Source organism: Nematostella vectensis, chromosome 7, assembly GCF_932526225.1.
Source record: "Nematostella vectensis chromosome 7, jaNemVect1.1, whole genome shotgun sequence".
Classification (NCBI taxonomy): domain Eukaryota; kingdom Metazoa; phylum Cnidaria; class Anthozoa; order Actiniaria; family Edwardsiidae; genus Nematostella; species Nematostella vectensis.
The window spans coordinates 5,437,818-5,464,812 of NC_064040.1; the positions used below are offsets into that span (position 1 = coordinate 5,437,818).

The window sequence follows — 26,995 nt, forward strand, 5'->3', positions numbered from 1 at the left end:
TCCATTTCATGTTTTATATTTATCGTTTCAATAACTGTACAATTGAGTTTTCGTTTTCAACGATAATGCATCATTGCAGAGATTCAGTCGTTAGTTGTACCATTCAAAATTCGGCCAATGTTTTAAGGCTCCGTCAATCGCTATACGATCATTTATTCACATGACTAAAATCTAAAATAATTAAGCCGTTTAAATTGCGAAATATTAAAAAAACATTGATGTGATGACATTTTAAAGCAATTTGTAACCTGCAAGCCATTGTAATTAATTGTAATTTGAAAACATTTAGGCATAAGTGCTTCGTTGACAAGAAAAGTCAACAAATTCTTCGTCCCCCATTTTGCTGTAGGCTGGGTTGGTAAACATCATGTTTCCGGCGTCGTAATCGTGATGCTCAGGATCTTTACGAGCTGAAACAAAACGGGATGATTAGAAAGTAGCCTGCAATGCAGCGCGCGCTTCGATTGGTTCGGTATAAAATACCCATGTTGTGCGGGGGCGCGCAGGGGCTGCACCTGCGGTATAAAATACCCATGTTGTGCGGGGGCGCCCAAGGGCTGCACCTGCGGTTTAAAATACCCATTGTGCGGGGGCGCGCAGGGGCTGCACCTGCGGTATAAAATACCCATGTTGTGCGGGGGCGCGCAGGGGCTGCACCTGCGGTATAAAATACCCATGTTGTGCGGGGGCGCGCAGGGGCTGCACCTGCGGTATAAAATACCCATGTTGTGCGGGCTAAATAAAGTCTTCCTCTTACTTTCGAGCTCGTCTTTTTGTTTTCTTCGATTTTATACCGCAGGTTCTTCTTTAAAAAAGGCGCGCACTGCATTCTGGTAGGTTTGCATTGTTATGCACGCGCAAGCTGACAGCTGGAATGGCCAATTTGTACTTACTGGGGCTGGCAGGCGGATGACTTTTCCGCCTCATGTAGAAGTAAACCGCTGCCCCGCCTGCGATAACGCCAAGGAGAGAGAAGGTGACAGCAATAGCTATGACCTTGTTCTTCTCAGCTGTGAAAAGCAGAAAATATCTTGAATGGTAAAAGTATAGTTACCCTGCTAGCAGAGGCTTTTATTTTATTTCTCTTTACATTGGCCTATTTATTCGCGATTCGGTGTGTGTGCGGTGTTTTGTTGTTGTTGGCAAGTAAACAATTCAGCTACGCGACACACACAGACGCGAACGACTACGATCAAAGTAGTATGTAGTCTATTTCATAATGGATGGATGGGTGGGTGGGTAAGCCCTTAATATCTTAAGATAATTTACACGTGTCCCTCATAAAAAATGAAGATAATAATTACTTTTAATACTATTTACAATAAGAAACAAGGTTAAGGAGTTACAGGATGGTGCGCTCAATTGCGCTTAATAAAAGATGTCAGAAATTAAATTGATTTAACTTCAATGGGACGAGAGTTCAAATTTTTGGCAACCATAATGATTGCATAGAAAGGGTTATATCAAATGTAAAAGAATCAAATAATAACAATTGCATTGAACACTAAATGAAACGTTTCAAAGAGACATCGACATGGAGCTTGTGACCGCGATTACTTACAGCTATCTGCGTCATTTTTGCGTCTAGCGGCTTCAGCTAAGAAAACGATAGGTAGTTAGTTTGAACCGTTGACTGTTTATACAAAAAATAATTGTTAAATTTAAAGTAGAGACAAACCTTGCGCTTGCTCGATTCGTTCAGCCGTTATATTTCTCTCACACTTCAGTCCTGTTGACACACAATACGTATATATTAGGTTTATAAGTTATTGGGTTACTGTGTCTTAGAGCAAAAAGGTGAAATTGGTGGAAATTGTTAGGCGGTAGCTATAGCAGATATCCCTAATCTCTCCCTGCCCTTCCCCACATATTATCCGCCACGAAAGGTCTTGTCAGAGGCAGTGGCTGACAAATCCCGCCCACCCCAACCCCCCGACCGCTTACATAACTCGCCGCCAAAGTCCTTATTACAGAGGCAGTAGTTGACATCCCCCACCCCACCCCCTCACCTTACTCACCAGCAAAGTCATTATTACAAAGACAGTAACAGTTGACATATCCCCCACCCCACCACCTCACATAACTCACTGCCAAAGTCCTTATCACAAAGGCAGTAACAGTTGACATATCCCCCACCCCACCCCCTCACATTACTCACCGCCAAAGTCCTTATTACAAAGACAGTAGTTGATACTCGTCGTCTGGTTACAGTAACATGTTCCTTGCTCAGCACAACCGCATGGGTCAATATCTGGATTCCCTGAAATGCGAGAATCACATTAGTATACTTGTTTTACCACACAACCGATCCCATTACGGCAGTTTTTAAAATTCTGCGAACTCTCACCGACATTTCCAACAATTAAATCGCCTTCTGACTTTTGCGAACATATAAACCTTTTTCTGACAGCGTTTTCTGCGACGAAATGCCTGTTTGCGCTAGCTCTACCTATAGTTGTGCGATTTGCATTAAAGTTAGATGGATGCTTGAATTACTAGCAATAAATGTGCAACCTATTGCGAGAGTTCGCCGTGAATTTGTGTGCAGCTTAGATGACGCACCATTTAGGGTGCGACAAAATCGCCTCAAGAATCGCACCTAGAATCGCACGACCGACCACAATCCTCTTGTATCCAGGCGTTTACAGGGTACTGTGAGTGGGTACCTAGTTCATAATACCAAAATAACGTGTCTTCAGACAATAATCACAAACTGCTGTACTCACACAGGCAGACAATACTAGCGGCACATCAAAAAGTTGTTCCAATTTCACAAAAAAAATGTAACACGAGTCAATATTAATTCGGAGTGTCAAATCAAATTCTGAGTTACCAAATTTTGCTGGAAACATAATACTGTAACTTGAACAAAACGTGTTTAAACCTCATTACCCCGACCAGGAAATAAGGGCGTTTTGCTTAAAATCCAGACAAAATAACACAAACCTGTGCTTGTTTGCTAGAGCCACCCTGGCTACGCCCCCACCATGCCTATTCTATGCACAACATTGTAACAAAGGTTTTCTTTTTAAAGAAGCGATTGTTAGCATCAAGATCAGGTGCTCTTTGTGAATGGACAATCATGGGGATGAAAGACGCCCCAGGCGTCAAACGACAAAACGAAGCAATCTAATTACGTTATAAATGTTAACATTTTAAGCTACTTGTTTGCGCACTTTGCTGTTGAGCAAATATAATCAGCTCTGAATCGAGAAATTTCAATTTACAGTCTTTCTTTTGCAGAAAATAATTTTGCTTCAACCATAAGCTGTTTAAACACATGAACTTCATAACAGGCGCGTAGTGTATAAAACCCGGCATTTGCGCAGCACTGTTCACCCTGCAAGCTTGCATTCACAAGGATACACCTACAAAGACGTTCTTTCAGAAGTAAAGTTGAGGATATCATGAAGTTCGCGGTTGCTCTAGTACTGGTCGCGGTCGCTAGTGCGATGCCATCCAAACAAAGTGGGGATGTCTGCGGTAAGTGCGATAAAAAGGTCTAACGGGAAATAATAGTGAAAGGGAAAGTAACGAAAGAGGAGGACGGAGAGAAATGAAAGGAAAAAAGGAATGGATGGGAAAAAGGAGGGCAGGAAAACGAAGGGAATACAGAGAAAGGGAGAGAAAATAAGAGAAAGGAAATAAGACTTGGGGAAATATTTGAAGTGGGAGAAAACAGCATATAGAAGAGATAGAGGAAAAAGCGAGGGATGAGGAGATATGATAAAGAATATATTGTCAATAGGGTTATGAATTGAAAACCAATTGTTTTTCTTTAATACGAATGTATTTGGAGCAACGCCCGTGAGTCAGAGATAAAAGGTGCCAAATAAAATAATTGAAAATTGAAATTATATGATTTCCATAAACAACCCCAGAAACTATGCTGCATCCAATACAATATGTACTGATCTTGCTGTGTTGCCTTGGAAACAGTCTCCCCCGAACAGTTCGTTGGGCGTTATACAACGGTGAGTGTCCATGTGCATAAGATAAGGTGTCTAATTATAATACTCCTCATCACAACCTCTAACATCACCACCAAATATACAACCACTACCCCCGTCATCAATACATCATATTCTGGACCTCTCCTGCCGATGGAATTGGAATATTTTGTTTCCATAGATACCACACCATTGCATTATCTCCAGGATGAAACCCAAAGTTTAGGCGCCTTTCAGAAGAGTTCCCTTCCTGCGGAATATGTTTTACAGGCAACCAAATATTGGAAATAAATTCTTTTCTCCGATTTTAGTACATTCATAAGGACAGCGGTGAGGAGAGCGCTGTTCCAGGCAACATGTACTACGATTGGAGACACAAGCGAATTCGCGTGGACGTTCAAGTTGAAGGCGTTACGTACAAGTCGTACCTCATCTATAACGAGGTACCGCATACAGCCTTACTAAGCCCTTTTATCTCAAGGCCCTTAGCAGCCACCCTCCCTCCCACAACATCCGGTAATGATTTCAGTAGTAAACAAAATCCACCTGCATCAATGTCAATCAAAACGACTCCTTTCTACTGCTATATCATAAAGTAATCTATGGATAATAATTTCAAAGTATAGATGATGATTTTGCCCTTTTTCCCCTTTCTCCAATTTTCTTTATTGCTTGATCCGGTAGTTTTTTATATATCTGCTATAATGTAATTTTCTTGTGTAGAAAGTGGGGTACACAGTCTTTGGCGAGCGCTGCTACAAATACGCCCTAACTACCCCCTTCACTCCCGTTGAACTGCCCGCCGACGCCACACTCCTGGAGTCGGGTCGGGCGGGCTCCTCCGAACACGGACTCAACGTTAAGCGGTTTCACGGGAAAGTTCTGGGAGGTGAGGATTCTACGGGATGGCCATGCCATGTGGGACGTCCAATACATAGATAACGCGCTAACTTCAAATTGAGATGAATGAAGACACGCAAGGGAAAGGTTTCCTACCTCTTTTCGGTTGAAAAGACTGTTCTAACTTGTGTGTTTGGCGTGTTTTAAGTTCCTTTCTTGGCCACTGTCACGGCCGATGAGTGCATCCTCGTCAGCTCGGTCGGTCGCAAAGACGACACCACTGTTATCTTCAGGTAATCATTACGCGGCAGGAATCATAGCGCATGATCTTTTATCACGTAAAAAAGCCTTAGTATATATTCTCAAAAAGCTGCAAGTAGTTGAGACGCGAAGTAGCCCACGATCGCCTGTTTGGATACCCCTGAGGGACTCCGTTTGCACTCTGTTATCATCCCTCAGGGCCGTATAGCAGAGGGTGGGGCACTGGGGGCACGTGCCCCCCTCCCCCCCCCCCCATATTTTCAAAAATCACAAGGAAATGACCAGTAGGGGCGTGGCTGTGCCCTCCATTGTTTTCTTAATGTTTCTGTGTCGTGCCCTCCCCTTCCCCCAACAATTCGAGGCTGTCCCTGTTATTCTATTCCAATGTACTTATTTCATTCTATGCGCTTTCTCTAGCCCCTAGAATTCTGCACATACCTTAGCCCATCTACCCCTGGTTATCTTTATTATCTGAATTTACAAAAAAAAAAAATAACAGACCGAAAACAAATACCTTCTTCTATTTCGAGTTTCTTTCAACTCATCAAAGTGAAACCCTGCTGTACCTAGTCAGCGGTATCCAAACTTTCCAACAGTAATTTGCGGTCCCATTTTTAATGTCACGCGCTGCGATGAGACCAGCGTAAGTTTGCAGCTTGCATTTTTCTCCCTGTCCTACTAATCGTATCCATGCAATATATTTGGACTGCCCCTGGTTGTTCTTTCAGTCTGTTGGATGTATCGCGACTGGAGGTGACGGATGACGACTTTAAACGCCCGACAGAATGTGTTGAGGTTGGGAATGAAAAACGATCTGTAGAGGATGTGCCAAAAGTACCTCTGCCTTTCCTTTAAGTCACGCGTGCCGTAATGTTCAATAAAAAGCGACTTGTGCGCACAATTACGACTATTGCATTTATATGACTGTTTTCCGAATTGCTTGTTTAAGTATTACTCTTGTAGCACAGAAAACCAAACGACTGAGTGGAATCAATTTATTTAAAAGATTTCCTACGTTTATACAGCGTCGTCGTTACCATATAAGGAGATTTCATGCCATATTCATTAAAAGATCGCTGTTACTTTTTTGGCGAAGTCTGAGCTTAAAAACTTCCGAAGAATCTTGTACTTCTTCGTCTTCCGTAACAGCCATTTTGAATAGGCCCCGGGAACCCTCGTTTCTTCTACAACAGTCATTCTCGCCCAAGGCGAGTACCCAGGATTGGCTGGGGGGGGGGGGGGAGGGGGGTGTGCGCGCAGTCATAGTTATCATATGGAAAAAGCATGGCCGCAATAGGGCGCCCTGTTTGCGAGTAAGGTGCTTGGAGACCAAGCGGTCTTTGCAGACGTTCCCCAAAGGTCCCAAATCGCTGACTCTTCGATCACATGGCCCGAGGACTCAGAATAGTACTCAAAGGATGATAATTTCTTCTAAAAATGCTTATATATTCGCGCAAAAGCCCGTCGTACTCCTGATCAGATCTCACCAACCGAACGTCCACCATCCAGTGGGGTGTCCAGAGGAAAATGCAATTTCCAAGGAAAATGGAAAATCCAAAAGTAAATCAATTTCCTCGAGGATATGGATATGTTAAAAATCTTTTTTTCGAGCCCATGCCACACCGAGACCGAGCATTTTTGGTTTTTAAATAAATCGAGCAACGAGCACAACAAAAAATACAATGCTACCACGGCGGAAAATAACGCGCGAGCATTAGCCGACAACTGCGAGCACATCAAAATTTCGGGGCACCATGCGGGGCCCTAAATCAATTGGTCACAAGATCAACCTGTATTTAATCTTCCCTATACAAATACACACCGAAAATTGATCATTTTCTTAGCTATTATACCCACGAAGGTGCCAACCGGAGTCGAATCAATCGATGCAGCTGTTACCCATGTCATTTCACATCTTGTCACATGAGTACCCGACACCTTGGCGAATATTGACATGATTTTTTTTTCTTGAACGAATTTCATGCTTTTGCAATCTTAGATACATTCGAGACACCCATCAATGATTCATCTATCTTACTAAGAAACCACTGGTAGGGCACGTGACTTTATCATTCTTGAATCAAATCTTGACATATTGCTTTCCTCCTCCGAGTGGGTTTCTGGTAACACAACATTCAAGTGTAACGCATTCCTGATGACAATGCGACAAGCGTTACCAATCTCTCGGATCTTCCATATATAGAAAACAGGATTGACGCCAGAGTTAAGAAAAAGTATCGGGCTCGTAATATTCCGCGCAGCCCTCGTCTGAGAGTTGAGCCCTGTGATTGCTATGGCAACGGACACACAAAGGTACGGTACATAGGACAGCAGTATGAGAACCAAAATTTGTACCATCGTGATAAGGGACTTCCGGTACTTATTGAGGTCCATGGGATCTAAAGATGTGGGGTCTCGATGGCTAGTAGTCACACGGGCCTGGTGGCGTTTTAGTTCCTTGAAGGCCATAATATAAGCGCTAATACTCGTGACGAGACAGATAGTCATTACTGCGGCTATTAGGCGAATAAATGCTTTGGTACTCAGGACCAGCTGTGATAAACCAAGCAAAATTGACAAGACCCATAGCAAAAGAATCAACCGTGTCACACGAGATGATGTGACAATGGTTTTGTAACGCAATCCCATGTGTAATGCCAGGTAGCGGTCAAGGCTTATGGCAGTGAGTGTCATAAAGGAGCCCCCCGCAAAGATGTAACTCGACACTAGAGCCGTCACGCCAGTCCAGCAGTAGCTCACAAAGTCATGATTGATTTCCGAGAACTTATACGCGACGTAGAATGGCTGAGAAACCATGCCAACCCCGAGGTCCGTCACTGCGAGGTTACATAGCAGCATTTGAGAAGGCGAATGGAGATGAGCGCTTCGCCATATTGCTAGTACAACCAATGCATTTAACAGCACTGTCGGAATCGATCCGATTATATTCATCGCGATGGCCACAATAAAACTCGCATAAACTTCGTGGACCGCTCGGGTGTCGAGTCGGAGAAAGAAACATGTGTTGTCATGGGTACCATTGAATGTCGACTGCATTTCTGTTGATTTTCTTTGTCACTCGTAAATTTTACTTAGTTGTTACTCTTTTTTAATAAAGATGTCGTTATAAGTAGTTTCAAGCTCAAATAACTCGACTATAGCCGTTTGGTCCGTATCAAGTGTTTCGCTTCTATTCGGAAAACGCATTGTTTTTTACCAAACCTTGCATAGTCGATGATTGTTTCGTCTAATCCATCCTTTTAGGCGCAAAATTCCACTAAGTTTTTACATGTTCCACATCTTTCGTGAGGCACGACGTTCTTTCCCCTTCAAAATCTTGTGTTCTATCTGAAAGGAAATCCTGTCTGAAACAATAGTGCTCTACTGGCATTCTCAGGTTCGGTTTATTGTCCAATGACTAAAGAGTGTTAAGAAAAGCGTATTCATAAACTCATTGGTGTGTTTGTCAATTATTGCTTGCATAGACTATGTGCTAAAATTTATTAGTTTAAAAATAATATACAAAGAAATAAAATTGAATGATACCTTATTCTGTCTTTTATATCTTTAGACTGTTACATAGTCATTCATCAGCTATGTAATTTATATTTATCGCACGAAATAGAATGAATTGTTTCTTTTATTCTATCGTCAAAGTTGTGAATAAATTTTTAAAAAAAACGTTACTTACTATCATAATTTAATTATATCCACGCATATTTTTTCTAATTTTACCCGAAAAAGAAGACGAACAACGACTACACCTACCTGGTTTTCAAGTTTTCAGTTATTTTGGCCTTTTGAAGTCACCACCAACACAAGAGCAACGGACGGGAAGTGCCCTTTTTCGCATCATCATGCTCTTTTTACTTTTTCCGTGTTTGGCTTTCTAATTTCAGTATCCATGCATAACAAGTTAATAAGCTACCCGCCGCTATTTAGATATGTAATGCAGCAGGAAGCTGAGAATCATTAGTTTTACAACAGAAATTAAAATTTGTAAGCTGTTTGAAATTACTACTCTTTTGATCCGGCTAGGATATTTATTCTGACTCCGATCGTGAAGAAATGTAATTAGCTTTTACTCTTTTGACGTTTTCAAAAATACATTTTCATTAGAACTGGGCGAACACACAAGGGTTTTTTATGCCAAAAACGTCATGACAGTTATTTTTAAACATATATGTCATGCGTCTTGACCTACTTTATTTTATCTATGTTTTTTATCAATGTTAGCGCATTGGTAGTCTAAATCAAGAATGGACATATTGTTATCAAGGTTATGAAAGTCCGTGCATATTTTGGAGATTGTTACGGCGGGGGGATGAGGTGGAAAGTGTACGGGCCTGCACCAAATGCAAAATAAATAATCTCTAAATAATAACTCTTTATCCAACGTGATAGGATGTCAAAACATTTTCCGTATTTCAAGATCCCATTGAATCACGCGCACATTGCCTGATAAAAGTCTAATCGTGCAGTTAAGTTATTGACATTTGAATGACCTGAGAACAGAAGGTGAAGACTTTTTTCGACATCGGACTAGAATTCGAGAACTAGAAAACGTTATTTCGCTAATTATTGCTCACATATCCTTGTATTTACAGCAAAAAATATGGTATAAACGCTAAGATTAAAGTTGCTTATAAACAGCTAATGGTATAGCCAATTGGATCGCGCGATTTGTTATTAGGTACTTACAGATTTCGCAGGTGTTCCCTGACCAGCCAGTACAGCAGGCGCAGGTGAATCCATTCAAGCCGTCTGTGCACTGCCCCCCATGTTGACACGGTGAAGAGGCGCAGTCATCGATGTCTTTATCGAATAAACATAAGTGTATGATAGGTCAGACAGTACACATCTATTGAATATTTTTTTACAGTTTTACATATGTTGCCTTTTGTAATGCTATGCGATGAAAGAATCACGCCGTATCACCCATAGCACGTGTTCTATTTGCACAAGCCTAACCAGTTAGGGTGTTGTGTGAGTGGAGCCCCTTCTGTTTCCAGGCAATAAAGTGGGGGTAGCTAGAGGAGCACCATGTAAATACCCCTAAAATTTGAACAAAACAGATATTTTTTCTAATCTATCTCGCCGGCGCCGGTTACAATGTGCAAAATACATACTTTTTTCACATCGTTCACCCTCATACCCCACCGGACAAAGGCATTTGTGACTGCCAAAGGTGTTGACACAGCGCGATCGAGCACCGCTGCACGCTTTAGGAGAAGAAATGCTACACTCGTCTATATCTGGGAAAATACAAATAAAACGCAATGATCAAATAAAAGGAAGAAATATTATTGAAACGACTTGCTTTTGGTTTCTGGTGTGTTTTAATGATAATGTTTTATTTGTTATTGTCTCTTGGTTTTCTGTTTGTGTTGCTGTTCTGGCTTCAGCTTTCGATATCGTCGATGCTGCTTCTTTTGCTGTTTCTTTATACTCCAATTGTAGTCGACGTTTTAGACGGAAACAGTTGCCCTTGTTATTAGTAGGGGTGAAAACAGACATCCCGTACCTTTCTCACAATTGAGACCGGTGAATCCTGCCGGACAACGACACGTATAGGAAAGAGAACCGTCGATACACTCGCCTCCATTTTTACTAAAATATCGAAAAAACATTGAAAAAGTCGAAAAGACATTTCAGAGAGTTAAAATGTCATCCACAATCCTCCAAATCTGCACACCCATATGGCAAAAAAAACTTTCGTTTTGACTTACCAAGGATTTTCGCGGCAGTTATTGATTTCTAAGAAAAAGAAACACTTCGTTAGACGCATTTTAGCATGTAAGTATAATGGTGTTATATAGTTGCTCATAATTCTCACAATGGATAGCATATATTGTGTCAAAAAAAGAGTCCTTGAATAGTTTTACAGTATAAAAAGTACTTACTGGTCTCACAGTTTGCGCCCTCGTAATCAGGTGGACAGCGACAGGAGTAGTTGCCGGGGAGGTCAATGCATTTTGTGTTACTGACATTCCCACATGGACTAGACACACACTCATCAATATCTATAAACCGATGCATCAATTTATCAAAATTTACATTGATGACAATTCTAAAATTTTCACTATTGTTAAAGAAAGAGTCTGGGGAGTCAACAACTAAGTTTGTTTTAAGACCTTTTTTATTGTTATACACTTCAAATAATTGTATCAGTTATTGTATTGTAACTTTTACCTATTTCACAGTAGCGTCCGGTAAACCCAGGGTTGCAGAGGCACGTGAAGTTGGTACCGGTATCTGTACAGTTCCCTGATATACATGGGTTAGGCTCACACCATGACGAATCTGAAAGGCATCGGGATTGAAATTATCATTGTCGTCGTCGTCGCCAACAACAACAAAAATATTGTTGTATAACGCTATCATAATAGCCTATGATCATTAATATTAGATTTGGCATAGTCACAACATCCAGATACAAGATGATGAGGTGATGTGTAATTGGGGCATAAGAGCGAGGCTTTCGTACGTTTTTACAGTTTTTTATGGTCTTACAAAAGCTTCAAGCTAAAAATTAGGGTTAAAAAGCTTGAAGCAAAACAAATTCGGGTTACAATAGCTTGAAGCCAAAATTAAGAGTAAAATGGCTTATTATGCTATAATTTGGTAATAAAGGAAAAAACGGAGTATTATAATCAATATATTCATTTTCTTACCTTAATCATCATTTTACACGAATACTGACAACAACTTAATAGACTATTTTTCTTCACTTCCTTTTTATTTGCTATGTAACAATATATTGCTTTCGTCCTTATAGATGTGTTCCGGATTAACATAATCAATATTTTCATTTTCTTACTTTGCCTTAATCATCATTTTACCAGAAATATTTTATATAACAATAATGCACTGACTGCGTTATAGCAGCCCGACGGTGCAGCCGCGCTTAGTACCAGACGTCGAACTGTTCATGTGCCTAATCCAAACAATTAGATTCGCGAAGTATGAAGAGAGAGTATTCTTACTTGAGGAGCAGTAGATTCCCTTGAGTCCAGGGGGACACTGACACTCGTAACCGTCAAGACGGTCAAGACAGGTCGAGCCAGACGTGCATTTCACACTACTCGATAAACACTCGTTTATCTCTGAAAAGACAAGTTATCGAGACGGTCAAGACAGGTCGAGCCAGACGCGCACTTCACACTACTCGATAAAACTCATTTATCTCTGAAAAGATAAGTAATCATGATTCATCTGTCTACACCACCATCACCGCAACCACGGCAACAAAAGAAAGTCTCAAACTTCAAACACCCTTCTGGTAATCAAAATTGTTAACGTCATACACGTGTATGTGTTAAAAAAGAACCCCAAGGCGATTGCTTACAAGTCATATTTATTTCTTCAATAGAGAATAGGTTATTGCACTCAAGATGATTTAGTTATCAAGGAGATGGCGAATGTTGTTCGCGTGAGCGTAGGTTCTCGTCCCATCCTCCGAACATATCACCGATTGCTGACAGATACACGCAGTTACTCTTTACTTCCTTTTTATTTGCTATTAAACAATATGAGCCAGTAGTCCCAAAAGGTCTGTTTTTATAGTTAATTTACTTTGTGATCTGGGTACTTTGCGATTAGCAGGAATCGGCTTATTTTGCTACTGATAGGCTATAACTTATGCTAGTGGGCATCAGTCAGAAAGTAGCGTCGATGATAAACCACTAATGTGATATGACTCCATCTATCACTATCGCGATGCGACGGGTGAAGCTAGTTAAAATCAACTACGAGTTTGTGTTCTTACCAGTCTCGCATTTTTGTCCGGTGTATCCTACAGGACAGGTGCATATGTAGCTTGCGTTGTTCGTCTGATGACATTGTCCACCACGTAAACATGGATTAGGATCACATTCATCAATATCTGTCATTAAGAGTGAATGAAATATTATACAAAACAGAGTCATCACATGGCAATAATACCAATAAATAATCACGAAAACACCACAAGAAGCGCGCTCTGATTGATTCGCTTTGGAAAGATGGTCAGTATTCATCTCCAATTTGCCTTCTTCAGTTCACGTGTGTCATGATAAAACATTCTGTGCATCAGGGGACTATGGGCAAAAAGGAGATACGTTAACGGAAAAGATCAAATCCCTCCCCTCCCTCCCCCCAAAAAGATCCTGGCTACAGACCTGCAAATAGTCCCTAATAAGCGAGGCTTCTCATTGTTATTGATTACAAAAGCAATAATCCTTCGTTTATTAGCCAACCCGGCCAGGATAAACGCTTATAATATTATTCTGATATTGTGTGTGTTGCAAGAATCATGTCCGGAGTAGTAAGACCTAAAGGCTCTTTGGGTGAATTCCAGCCGAGGAATCAGGTAAAGGGTTTTAAAAGTATTAAAAAAGTATCTGTATACATTAGCTCTGCTCCCATAGATTGAGGAATATAAATGACGTATAAAGCGATTTGACTGATCGTGTTCGCAGACGGTTCGAGACTGCTACCTCTTAATGAATGCGAGGCGGTTCTGGAGACTATTATGAGGTGATGTGGAGATTTTTCTTACCTATATCACACTTGGTACCATTCCAACCCGGATGGCACGTACACGTGTACCTGTTGACGCCATCGACGCATGTCCCGTGAGGCCCACAAAACCCATAAGCCCCCACGTTGTTAGAATTCTCCTCATTCCAGATATTGTTGTTTGGATCACAATCGTCAATATCTATGCACATCAAAAGATCACCGATTCATTCAAGAGATTAAAGCATTAAATTCATTAAAGCGATCGTGCACCAAAGAAAACAAAAATTGAATAGGCTCTATTTCCAGACATCGCTAGGCCTTGTCGGACTAACGCCTGGGCAATTCCTTGCAGCGATTCCTGAAAACCGAGACCGTTATTTTTGTCAAATTGAATTTAGAAGACTTCGAAAACCTTGAATTCAACCGCTTTCCCCGTATGTAGGCAAGGCTCACGGCGGTTATCTGGCTGTTGATGGGTGACCGGATAACAGGCTCAAAAACGAGCTAGAAAACGAGCCATAAAGTCGATAGGTTGTTATCTTAAACACTCACCTATTTCACAGTTTCTTCCACTATATCCTTCCTTACATTCGCAACGGTATAGCGTGTTCGGTACCACAGCACAAGTGCCATTACGTTGACACGGATTCCATTTACACGGGTCTATCTCGCAGTTGGTTCCATTGTAACCTTCCTTGCACAAGCATCGATAATAACCGAGCTCGTTAACGCAGGTTCCTTGGTACTTGCAGGGATTGGTCACACAGTAATTGATCCTTTCGCCACAATGGCGCCCTAAATACACACAGAGAATAGTTGTATATATAGCAAATTCACACATCAGTTTTGGTAATCTTCAGTGTGGGGTTACATCACGGGAAGCTGCTCGATAGAAAATTCACGTCACATCATGCGTCACATCATGCGTCAATGCATGCTTCTTAAAACGCGAGAACAATCAAAACTATCTAGGCCTACGACGCGTCATGGTGCGGAGCAGTGAAATAAATTTAGAACTCAATTAACGCTAGATATATTTGGTATACCGTTTTCTTTTCAGCGCGTTTTGAGATTCGCCAACACAATTACCAATAAGCATATTATTAATATCTAGTATTTGTAGCAATTGCGTTATTGAATTTCAAGCTTTCATCAAGTACCTTTGTATCCTATAGAGCAGTTACATGTGTAATTAGCGATCCCATCCACACAAGTCGCCCCATTCGCGCAAGCTGCAGAAGCACAATCGTCGATGTTGATTTCACAGTGCCTTCCCGTGAACCCCAGGGGGCACTCGCATGTGTATTGGTTGACGCCATCTTTGCATGTGGCGCCGTTTTGGCAAGGTTGACCGGAAGCTGCAGGAAATAAATAATTTTAGATGCCATATCAAATTGAAAATTATTATTTTCAGAATAAGCTGTGTTTCAGATAATACCACTTTTTTATGTAGGCTGAAGGGATTTAGCTATAAATATATATATTAACTTGAGGAATATACAGTAGAAGCACATTTAACAATGGCACTGCATGGTATGGCATGTAAGCATATAAGGGAAAGTTTATTTATTAACCCGAGGGGGGGGGGGGGGGGGAGTGAGGATACTGTGGGGGGCCTCGAGAAATTTGTTAGGTCTAAAGGGGGACGTCGAATGTGATTGGATTTTAAAAAGGGGGGTCATTGATTCCTTTGGGTGTTGTCTCTACTATATAATTTGACGAAGGGTCTAATCAGACTTCTTGTTTTAACTTGTCTCGGTTTGGGGGCAGTTATTTGGCATGCACAATCCGGGAGTCCAGGATACGTATTAAGCCACATTTTATCTATGCAATGCAAACCTGTATACACCTAAATACATCTTTTTATGGTTTCCGCTATATAATATTATAAAGTGCTTATGTATCATATCTAAAATATAAGCAAAACATTTTAATGCAAAAGCGCTTATTCTCCATCATCAAAATCCTCGCTCATATCTGATTGACTGTCTTTCTCGCTCTCTTCCTTTTTTCTTTTCTCATGCTGCGCTTTTCTTGCAAGGAGAAGATCGAAAAGCCTTTTTGCTTTTTTACATCATCTATAGCATCAACCATTATCAGGTTGCAACCTGGAGTTAGTCGCATCTTTGAGAAATTGATTGCCTTCACTTTTATTAATTAATATTTTCAGCAAATTCTTTCCGCTCCACTTTTCTGACCAGCTTGCAGCTAATCTCTTGCTTGTGTTCCTTTAACATTGTTATTGCCGTCCCTTTCTTTGCTCCTTCTTTCTTCGATTTTCGGGAGGGGGGCACCGAAAATGTGGGGGAAGCGTAAGGGTCAACTAATTTTATCATTTACTTTTATCAAAATCCTCACGCCCCCCCCCCCCCCCCCCCCCCACTGGGTTTTATTTGAGTTCTATATGCCGTTATGCAGGTTGACATATATTTTCAAGAGCAACAAGTAAACGAGCTTGTGCAGGGTAGAAATTATTGTGCATGAATAATACTTTTTCACTGCGTAGAAGAAGCGACTTACTGTCGAATCCATTGTATCGCGACGCCGCATTTTCAAAACATCGATTTGTTTTTGTCTTTTGGGATTTTCTGTTCCGCCAATCAATTATTCTAAGCCAATCAGAATCTTGCCATCTCTCGCGTAGTGCAGTTGCCTGGCTTTCTGTCGCGACACTGTCTGGTTTTCGTCCAGAGGATAGCCAGGGAAGTGCACAAAACGATACAACGGATTCGACAGTAACATCATTTTACCTGCGCAGTCATCGATGTTGGAATCACATTTAGCACCGGTGTATCCCGTGTTGCAGACACAAGAAAAGTCGTTTATTCCATCCTTGCATGTGCCTGTACCTGCACAGGAACCCACGGTACAGTCATCGATGTTTATCTCACAGTCTTTTCCAGTGAATCCAACCGGACACGAACACTTAAACGACAAGGCATTATGCGATTTACAAGCCAATCAGAACCTCTCTGTCATCATGTAACACGAATAAATTCATCATTTACTATCTTTTCCACGACTGTTTGACATGGCTCTGAAACTTACTCGTGTCAATCGAATTAACTAAATTTGCTGCAAAGTTACCACCTAATATCACTTGTGCGGTCACATAACATAAAGTCATTTCTTGATAAATACCATGAGCCATTATTTCATCACGTGAATCAATGCATTTAATACAAAAAATACATACGTTGTAATCGAGATGGAGATCTTTGCAAGACGCGCCGTTCTTACAAGGGTTTGGATCGCACTCGTCTGTTGTGGTTGTACACGTTTTGCCATAGTAACCAGTAGGGCAGTCACAGCGAAAGTTATTTATCTCATCGTGGCATGTACCTGAAAGTCAGAATCGCTATTTTTTAACATTTCCCTCGACTGCAGTAAAACTAAAAATGACGAATTCAGCACTTACCTCCATTAAGGCAAGGTGTTGTCAGGCACTCGTCTATATCAGTTTCACACCGCTGTCCGGTAAATCCTTGCAAACACAGGCACTGGTATCCGTTCACCTCATCCACGCATGTCCCGTTATTGCGACATGGACCGCTTGCACACTCGTTGATGTTCGTCTCACAGTTAGTCCCTGTATACCCTGGTGCGCAGGTGCATTCATACCGATTGAGAAGATTCTACATTCCATAATAAAAAATCAGCATCATTAATCCAGGCCTGAAGCCTAGCATAACGACATTATACGGAAAATAGTAATTTAGGGGCTGTTTATGCGTAAGTTATTCATTCTTTTACTTTGTATAGCAGAAGGAGGTAAAGGATAATATAAAGGTATTTCGGCCTTGAGGGTTTCAAGGTTAAAAATAACTACAGTCATAGCAAGATATCAGTGACCATACAGAAAACATTCAAAATAATTGTAAACGAGAGTGTTTTGTAAAGGTTGTGGTAAAACAGAAATCCCTTTTTACTATAAATTTTTCTTACATTGCATGTCGCTCCATTTTGACAATTGTTTGGCCGACACTCGTTGATATCTAAGAAATAAAAGAATCATGTACATGCCAGTCATTTCTCACACGAAAACCATGGAAAATTAAGCAATGATATGAAACACATTGCTACCTGCCGCGCATTGTTTTCCAGTATACCCTGGCACACAGGTACATGTGTAGTACGTGTAGAAGTTGGTACAAGAGCCTCCATTAGCGCAAGGCTCCGGCTCACACAGGTCGATCTCTGAACACAAGGCAAAACATATGAACGTTAGTTAACTTGATTTTTTTACATTGGCTGTTCTCACGTTAATCCTATTTGCCGCCTACAATTTTAAAAATTCGTAGTGATAATTTACCTGTTTCACAGTTCTTGCCGGTGTACTTGTCCTTGCAGGCGCACGAGTAAGCGTCAGGTCCGGTGTTCAAACAAGTCCCTTCGTTTTGACACGGGCTATAGCGACACTTGTTGAGATCTATACAAATCAATTGTTTAGACGTTTAAATACCGGTTCTGCTGATCGAGTTTTCGAATTTTCTCAAAATTTTGTAACGGAAACGGTTAGCGGAACCGCCTCTCGATGTCTTTTTTTTTTCAATTATCTACATCCAAGTAAAGAAAACGTGCTATTGCAGGAATTGTCGCGAGGTAAAAAAAACTCGACCGGTCTAGGGGCCTCAGTTTGTAAGAAGTCTTTTCAGTTTCAATTATTTTACAATATTTTATTTTGCCACAGTTGCTATCTATTTACATTATTATACTAAAAAAAATAGCAATTACAGTGAATGACAAAAAACAAGTCTTGGATACTATGGGGCTCAATACGCATACCTTGATCACAGTTATCCCCTTGCCAATCTGGTTTGCAAACGCAGTCGTTGCCTCTCACACATGTTCCCCCATCTGCCCAGCAATATTAGCAGAAGGTTAATATACCGGGCAAAGAAGCGAACTGCATAGTAGGCTTGCATGTTGACTTTAGTAAGCGTGCGCAGTTTCTTTCTTATAACACAATCAAGAATATAGAATTGTGTGCTTTCTCCTTTTTAGATGAATGAGTGAACTACATTTATTTAGCTTTAAAATTACAGTAAAAAAACATCAAAACAACAAGTAAACAAGATATCTAGTTATAAAGCAACTCAACGTTAATGCGCAATCGGATGCCGATTTCAATTAATCTGCTGCTCTATCGTGACAATGAGTTTCATTAATGCATACATTACTGTACTTACCAGGGTAATTACATCCTGGCTTGGGTATGCACTGGGTGCAATCAGGGAGTCTCCACCCTGAGTAGCATCTGCATTATGACAGCGCAAGATTAATAGACAAATTAAGGCTATTTGCAACCTTTTAAAAGTTTATTTGACTATATACGGAGTATTAGAGGTGAAACAAGCATTCCATCAAATCATGGAATGCAAGTAAACAAGAATTTATAATTATCTCAAAACAGACCGCTTCGAAGCAGCGGGAGCGGGAGTGGGAGTGACCCTATTATAAATGCGCCTTTCAAAAAAAAACCAGTTAAAGCCAATCCGTGTCAATCCTCTGAATCCCTCCAGGCGTTTTGCCGGGTTTCCTGTGCTTGAGATGAGCCGAGAGGCAGCGTGGGACCCAGGACAAGCTCATTCACACCCATCTCCTGTGACGTCACAACACTTACAAACCACAGGGAAGTTTAATTTGTCCAAAATTAGAGTCAATATGCTCAAAAGTTAAAATAATGCCCAAGTTTACTCTTCCCGAATGGAAATATTTTTTACTCACTCGCAGGTTTGTGGTGTGTAACAGAACCCGTGCACTGAGCTGCACCCGCTCTTGCATATCGCTAAAACAGAACAGATAACAAGCTCAGAGCAATGAACTCAATGAATCAGAGATCATTTCTTTCTTGGAGGGATCGGGTAGGGCATAGTCAATCATACCACCGTAACCAATCCATTCCTTTGCTGTTTGCAGTCAAATGGCTTCTGGCGCGACAGTGAAAACATAAAAGCTGTCGATTGGCTTAGATGATTGATTGACTACGCTCTATTACCAGACGTGACAAAGAGTTTAGATTCGCCGAGATCGCTCAACGACGAATTTGGCTATAAAGCAACCAAACGGAGACGTTCGGCTATCGACGAAAAGTGGGTTTGGTTTAAGACAGTCTGGCAGGTGCTGGCGCAGTTTGCACGGGGCTTAAGAACCTACTCAAGGCGCCAGTACAACATCTTCTTATACCGCGCCGGTTCACAAACATTAATCTTGCTTCTGTTTCTGCTTTTATCATAGTGTGGACCAGCTATTAAAAGTAAAAGTCTGGTGAAAGTCATGCATGCGCATGACAGAAAATAACGTTCGGTCTACTTACGTGTACGGCAATTGCTTCCCGTCCAATAGCTACGGCAGATCTTGTTTCCCGTGTTGCTATCGCACGTGTAGTGCCCGTTGTAGTTATCGTCCCGCGGGATACAGTACGTCCCGCAAGTAGGTCCGTAATAGTTGGTATCACAATAGACGCGCACTATTATTCCTGTTACGGACCGGTAACCTCGGATCTGTAAAAGCAACAAGAGTTTACTTTCTACTAACGCGGACACTTAACTCATAATAAACTAGGTGACATGCTTTACACCTGGTATACACGTGTTGTTCAGTACTTGTCGTACTAGGTGACATGCTTTATGTCTGGTATACACCGGTTGTTCAACAAGTCTTCTTACCGTACTAGGTGACATACTTTATACCTGTGCTATCTTTAGAGTGGTTTTCAAAATTCCGTGCAACAAAATGTAATAGTCAATGTGTAGTAGTCAAGTCAGAACAGAAGAGAACAAAGACATTACAGTGTATTAGTACCAAATAAACAATATTTCACTTTTTTAAACCACTCTACCAGGTTCACTTCACCTGGTATGATCTGGCAGTAGCGCTCGCTGAGTCCCTATCCGCGTCGATGCCGGCTACATTGTACAGAAGCGATTCGATCAAGTCGTCTCTACTACCGAGCTGAAGAAAGTGATTGCTGTCGTCATCCCACACGTGCAAACGTATTCCGAACGCTCTCTGCAAATGGTTGACATGATAAAGCCGTTGGTTCTTAAGGGGAAACTCAAAAAATTGATTACGACATCAAAATAACGTTTAGTAAATACATTTTAGCAGATACATTGTTTGACGGTCAAACTTTGTATCAAACAGATACATTGTTTGACGGTCGAACTTCCAAGGAGGCAAGGGAGAGGGGAGAAGGGGCAGGGCAGGGGTTGGGGTGCGTAGACACAAATCGATCAGGCACGATCAAAGATAAGCGACCTGGGGAAAGCAAAGAAGCAATGGGCCATCCTAGTTTAGCCACTACCAAAAAATGAAGTGCGCGACAATTTTTGTAGGTCGCGACACGAAAATGTTTATCAGCTATCCAAGAAACATGTCCCTGCTACAAGATTTGGCTCGCGCTACATTGTTTTTTTTTCGAGGTGGCTAAACTAGGCGACATGTCGCACGCTACATGTGTCCTAGTCTAGCCAGGCCTTTAGTGGTATCTGGCTTCTTGAAGTGCTATTTGATACTACACCTTTTGCTGTTCATTACCAGGAAATCTACATTCATTTGCGACAATAAACGATCAATAACGCGAATATACATTCATTTTCGTCAAAAAGCACTCATTTGCGTGAACACAAATTTCATTAGCGATATTTACATCGCCAGTAACATTCAATCGCAAAAATCGACAGTCATTCGCGCCTTTCGTCATTCAAAGGCGAAAAATATACTTTCATCTGCGTTTTCATTCGACCATTAACAAAAAATCGATAAACAATTAGGCGAATTGACAGTCAACTGTGTGCAACACATATTAACATCTTTATAACAAAGAGTGAAATTCAATAGCATTTATAGACAGTCATTCACGCGAATATGACCTACATTACTGGGTTTATACAAGCATTTGCGCGTTCTTTACATTCAATAACAAAAAATATATTTCAATAACGGTGAGTCATGTTAAAGATCTACATAGAGCATTTCGCTGCACTTTGCATTAGCCCTCGATCACCTCACCATTCAGACATCGTAGTTGTCTGAAAATATGTTTGCATGAATCGGTACCACTGAGCGCATTTAGCAGGGGTTATAGTACCAATATTGTGCTACAAACGCTTGCAAAAGCAAACGCGTACGGAAAACTCCCAATGCAAGGCCTTGGTCTCTAGCCGCACCCCTATCTCCCATCTGGGCTTGTACTTCTGGCCTTGATGTCAGCTTTTATAGCCGCTTTAAGAGAGCTTATTGCCTGCTCCACAATGTTCAAAAAGGGGCTGTAGGGTGGTAGCATTTTCAGCTCTGTATTGGGCCCGGGTATCGCAGGGTTGCGATGTGGTGGCGCTCCATCGTAAATAAATATCACCATCTCGTCCGGGTCGAGGTTAAGTCTAGCCTGCGTAAGAGTCGCTGAACCGCTGTGCGTTCATGCCACCAATAATTGCCGAGTGGAATACAAGACCATGGATTGGTGATATTGCCATTGTTACGGTAATGTTCCTCCCACGCTGCCAGCAGACCTGTCTATAGGCTCGCTCTCCTTGTCTTGCCCTCCCGTGACGTGCGGTCCAGATATTGTAGCCGCATTCATCTACAAAGACCGAATGATGCACGACACCACGGTTCATGAACCAGTTGCCGTAGTCTACTCTCTTCTGTAGAACGTCAGGTCTGTTCCTTTCCGCTGGGAAAGGAACAGACCTGACGTGAATCCTTGGTGAATCCTTGGTTTCAAGGGCAGTCGCCTTCTTAGTTCTTGGTTGATACGGCTGAGAGTAAGAAGGCAGTTGTCGTTGATGATACCTTTAGGCAGTCTATCATCTCGTCATCTACTCTTACGTTATTTCTTCCACCTCGTGGTCTTTCTTCAATTCTCCCTTCTCGTATTATCTAGCAACGATACCACGGGCTGTGGAAGGGTTGAACCCCAATGTGTCCGCCACCAGGAGATAATCTTCCTATTCATCTTCGAATGACCGTATAATTCGCTCGCGGTGCTCAAAGGGGATTCTATTTCTTGGAGGCATTGCAACGGTACTGAACAATGGCACGAACTGTACAGTATTGCCGAACAGAAAAAAAACTGTACAATGTTGTCTACATTTATACCGTTATTTGTTTGGAAAGGGTTGCATAACCTTTTGTCAGAATGCGAAAGCTTATAAAATATCTAGTTTGGTAAAAAAAAACTACTCAAATTATCTATTGTTATATTGAAAAAAGATTTTTGGTTAATGAATGCAAAGAAGGTCTAAATGTTTGTATAATCGCACTAATTTATGTCATGTATAAATGGTTGTCTATAAATTCAATTGAATTCACTCTTTTTGTTAAAGATGTCAATAAACACTAATAAATATAAGTTAAATTCATATGACTGTCAATTCGCACATTTGTCTATAGATTTCTTGTTAATGATCGAATAAACACGCAGAGTAAAGTACATTTTTCGCCTTTGAATGACGAAAGGCGCGAATGACTGTCGATCTTTGCGATTGAATGTTACTGGCGATGTAAATATCGCTAATGAAATTTGTGTTCACGCAAATGAGCGCTTTATGACGAAAATGAATGTATATTCGTGTTATTGATCGTAAAATGCCGCAAATGAATGTAGATTTCCTGGTAATGAACAGCAAAAGGTGTAGCTTCCAGAAGAGTCTACCAGTCAGAATCGCCCATCTGAAAACATTTTATCGTCACCTTTATTTACGTTTGGGTCTGCGCACATTAGTCATTATCTACGTACCGGCCAACTTCCCGAGAATCTGTAGACCAGCGGGTTTCTCACGTTAGGGCCGATTGTGTGACCATATCCCGGAAAATAAAAACTGTCATCTCCCAAAACGTACGTGGTAAGACCAGCCCACTGCGACTTGGACCAGCTAGCCGGATATGACGTCATCTGGAGCTCGAAGAAGTTCTCACACTCGTTGGGGCATTTGCCAAATATGGAGAAGACGAGGTCACAGCAGCCGCCGCCGTTATCCCTGTGTGTTGGATTGTCGTATTCGTAAAGTTGTACAGAGACGTAGCCATCTGCTGCCACTGGCTGCAAACAAGAAAGGTGTGGGTGAGTAAGGCGCCGTCCACACTTACACGGATTCGTTTGGATCCGTATGCTTTTGGATACGTTTAGGCCTTCCGTCCACACTGACACGCGCGCTGGATCCAGCGAATCCGGATACTTTAGAAAACGCTGTCGAAAATGAATCAAAATGAATCCGTATACTTAGTGTGTGGACGGTCGAATCCGTATCAAAATAAAAACGATGGCGTCATATCGCAGGCGCGCCTGCTGCTTTGAGCATGCGCATATCATAAAAATGACGTCAACTCGTTCCTTTCAGCGTTTTTCGTGTTAGTGTGGACGGCTGGATCCAGGCGAACACGCTGCGAAAACGATAGTGTGGACGCGAATCAAGTGATGCGTTTTCGGCGAAACGAATCCGGATACTTTTGAATCCGTGTTAGTGTGGACGGCTGGATCCAGGCGAACACGCTGCGAAAACGATAGTGTGGACGCGAATCAAGTGATGCGTTTTCGGCGAAACGAATCCGGATACTTTTGAATCATTGTCAGTGTGGACGACCCCTAAATGACTCCTTCATATCAGCCCTAGTCACGCAACGAGCATTACGTGACAGCATAAATTGGCTACGTAGATTCGGTCAAATGTCACGTAACGCACATTACTTGAAAGCTTGATAAGACTTTGAAAATTGGTAGCGTATAACGCATGTTGAAGAAAGCAGATTTCTATTGGGATGAATTCGTCGCGCCTTCGTCGCGCCTTCACAAATATAAGCGAGCTAGCCTTGTTAAAGTGGTGAAGGGAAAAACGGAGTGAGCGCATGAAGTTAAGACCGGTTGAGTGAGAAAATGCATGCTTCAATGCGGGGGCCCTTCGCCTTGCTCTACTTTTCTTCCTGAACATGTAACTATCATACATCAATTTAGCGTCTTCTTGTGCATTTTTTTTACTTTTCACCGCCTGGTGACCCTATCACTTGTTTTCTAAAATCACCATCAAACCGCCGGTAAACTATATATCCTATTGCCCGTGGGCGGTTATTGCTCTCAGCTCTCATGAATTGATAATCATTCCAACAGTCAAAACTAAAGGCTTGAAAATCGATAGTCTTCAATTTATCAAGCGGATGACCAAGGGAGATTTTTCTGGCTATCTTTGTTACTGTTTCATGGAGGGTTATTGAGTAAAAGGACACGTGGCCCACGAAAAAATCGCGACATGTGTACTTTTCATATTTTTTTTCTTGCATGTAGTATCTATTGGTCCTTATTCAAAGCATTCCGACAGGTTCCGATAGACTCATTTATCTGATTTCGACTTTAAACAGCGTAACACTACACCGATATGATAGTAACGAAAACCCAACAAGACCTGGGCAATACTTCATGCACGGATACGGGTTACGTAATATGCCCTAGACATGCTATTGGTTCTTGCATCAAAAAGTTTCTACGCGGAATACCACCTTGTGCTTGATTATTCCGTGGATTAAAATATCGAGTTAAATATCTAAAAAAAGGTAAGCGAACACATTACCACATCATGGAAAGAACGCTGCGTAAAGAAAGTATGCTTACACATAAACTAAAAATCTTCTATACATGTAGAGGCGGATTTTGGAAATAACAAAAACATGTATCACATGCTTACTTTCTTTTTCCTTTTCTACGACCCCCCCCCACCCACCCCGCCTTATGTTTTAAGTAAAGTAAAAAAATCATTTTGTGTATGATTCCTGCGTTTCTTTTATCACACATTTCACACCGCCAACTCGAGCCACCTCTAACTCGAAATTATTTGTTTACTCTTTAAAGGTCGAGTTAGCAGTATTCTATTGTTCATATTGTTCATATTGTGTACTACATAAAGTGAGTAGTGCATTGAAATGTTTTTTCTTTTTACTTTTTGGCTTCCGAGTTAGTGTTATGCCGTATTGTGCACTACATAACTTGAGTAGTACATGGAGTAAGTATCAGGTCGCCGACACATCCGGAGGTCAATCATACACTACGAATCCCAGCACGTGCTCCATGGTAAAATGAACGAAAGCACATAACGATAACTACCTCCGAAAACGCGACAAAAACACACAGAGATGAACAGTAGAACTCTTTTCTGGCTGTCATGGATAAGTACTTGATTTAAAGAGGATTATTGTTAGGTCTCACGCGTGAGCTACTCGGAGCAATGTATTAATAATTTGCATAAAAATACCTGATTGTGAATACTACTTTTAAAATTAACTAAAGAAATTGTTTTAAGATTTAATATTGTGTACACTGATGGTAAAATACAGGGGATCCAGTGCTTTAATTGGAGTCATAATAAGAGACAAATCAATTATATGTTGAGTAATAAGTCAAGTTAATAAGATAGTTTGAGCAATACGTACCTTTAATCGAAGCGCGCAACACACGAGAGAAAAAACAATTGCCCTCATATGTGCCATAAAAGTCCTTAACTTGAATTCACCAAAATATATGCAGAAATTGGCAGGTAATCTTTAAGGAACGGCCTCCTTTCGTTGCTTGTAGCTTAGTACCATCAAATGAATGGAATGAGAGGAAATTCAATAACAGATCTCGTATTGTGTCACGAAACTCAGAGCTCCTGTCCTTGTGGAAGTTTTCTTAACTGTTAAAAATAGTGTTTAGTGTATCAATACGAAGAATATCATAGAGTGGCACGGATTGGGACCGTGACGTTTTTCTGCCTTGAGCAGTATGCAAATATTGCATTAGACTGGTAAATAAACAACTGATAGTCCCTAGGGAGCCCCTCTCGACACCCACCAACACAAGGTTATGACGTCACGGGCGAACTTTCACCCAAGTTAGACATTTTCTCGCGTTCAAAATAAGATAAAAAATAAAAAGTAGGTGTAGATGCCGAGAGAAGTGTTGTTTGTGTTTGCGTCGTTTACACCTGGACATGTGAAAATTTCGCGATTTTATTTTGAGACACTATTTTTTATGGCGTTATATTCCCGCCAAAATTCGATCTTGTGATTTGACATTCAAAGGAGGTTTCAATGTGCAACTTTTGTCATGCAATATTTGACGGTCACAATTTAACATGCGTGCATCTATAATGCGATTTTCTATGTTCACACTTTAACATGCGTGCATCTATGATGCGATTTTCTATGTTCACAATTCAACATGCGTGCTTACAATTCGACATCCATGTCCATAATGCAATGTGCTTTTTATCATGCGTGGCATGCCAACGACACAGTTAGTGTGCATTATCAATAAAACTGCTTTCCACTCTGTGGCAACCAGATGAGAGTAGCTTTGTGGAAATTATGTATGTTTTTATTTTGCGATTCACGGCAACAGTATCGCGAAAATGCGCATGCTAAAGCGCCCGTGTGTGGGGTGTTTTGCGAGTACGATTTGTGCCCATTGCGTT

At 41.3% G+C, this 26,995-nt stretch overlaps 3 protein-coding genes across 4 annotated transcripts; 1 reads left to right on the top strand and 2 right to left on the bottom strand.

Moving 5' to 3' along the window:
* Positions 1-26,320, bottom strand: LOC5507001 (fibropellin-1). Of its 2 annotated transcripts, none has more exons than XM_048730696.1 (29): positions 25,974-26,320; positions 23,296-23,598; positions 20,409-20,564; positions 19,870-20,056; positions 19,281-19,341; positions 18,743-18,810; positions 18,339-18,410; positions 17,866-17,982; positions 17,637-17,750; positions 17,499-17,548; positions 16,972-17,188; positions 16,750-16,895; positions 16,304-16,478; positions 14,714-14,911; positions 14,106-14,348; positions 13,591-13,752; positions 12,820-12,936; positions 12,038-12,157; positions 11,244-11,354; positions 10,955-11,074; positions 10,781-10,808; positions 10,576-10,661; positions 10,181-10,306; positions 9,753-9,866; positions 2,159-2,260; positions 1,679-1,729; positions 1,567-1,597; positions 894-1,015; positions 1-410 (listed from the first exon to the last, which is right to left on the bottom strand). In XM_048730696.1, exons 1-29 carry the CDS (start codon positions 26,028-26,030, stop codon positions 286-288), a joined length of 3,579 nt encoding a protein of 1,192 aa, XP_048586653.1. In that variant the 5' UTR covers positions 26,031-26,320; the 3' UTR covers positions 1-285. The 2 variants fall into 2 exon arrangements, with proteins under 2 accessions (XP_048586653.1, XP_032231369.2); XM_032375478.2 differs by having other exon boundaries at positions 894-1,010; positions 1,562-1,597.
* LOC5507021 lies at positions 3,327-5,952 on the top strand. Its single transcript, XM_001627638.3, has 6 exons — positions 3,327-3,483; positions 3,940-3,974; positions 4,262-4,393; positions 4,674-4,839; positions 4,999-5,083; positions 5,780-5,952. The coding sequence occupies exons 1-6, from the start codon at positions 3,408-3,410 to the stop codon at positions 5,904-5,906; spliced, it is 621 nt and encodes a 206-aa protein (XP_001627688.2). The 5' UTR covers positions 3,327-3,407; the 3' UTR covers positions 5,907-5,952.
* Positions 4,622-9,746, bottom strand: LOC5507002 (melanocortin receptor 3). The gene is made up of 2 exons (XM_001627622.3): positions 8,820-9,746; positions 4,622-8,399 (listed from the first exon to the last, which is right to left on the bottom strand). Exon 2 carries the CDS (start codon positions 8,106-8,108, stop codon positions 7,089-7,091), a length of 1,020 nt encoding a protein of 339 aa, XP_001627672.1. The 5' UTR covers positions 8,109-8,399; positions 8,820-9,746; the 3' UTR covers positions 4,622-7,088.
* Positions 26,321-26,995: the final 675 nt, after the last annotated feature.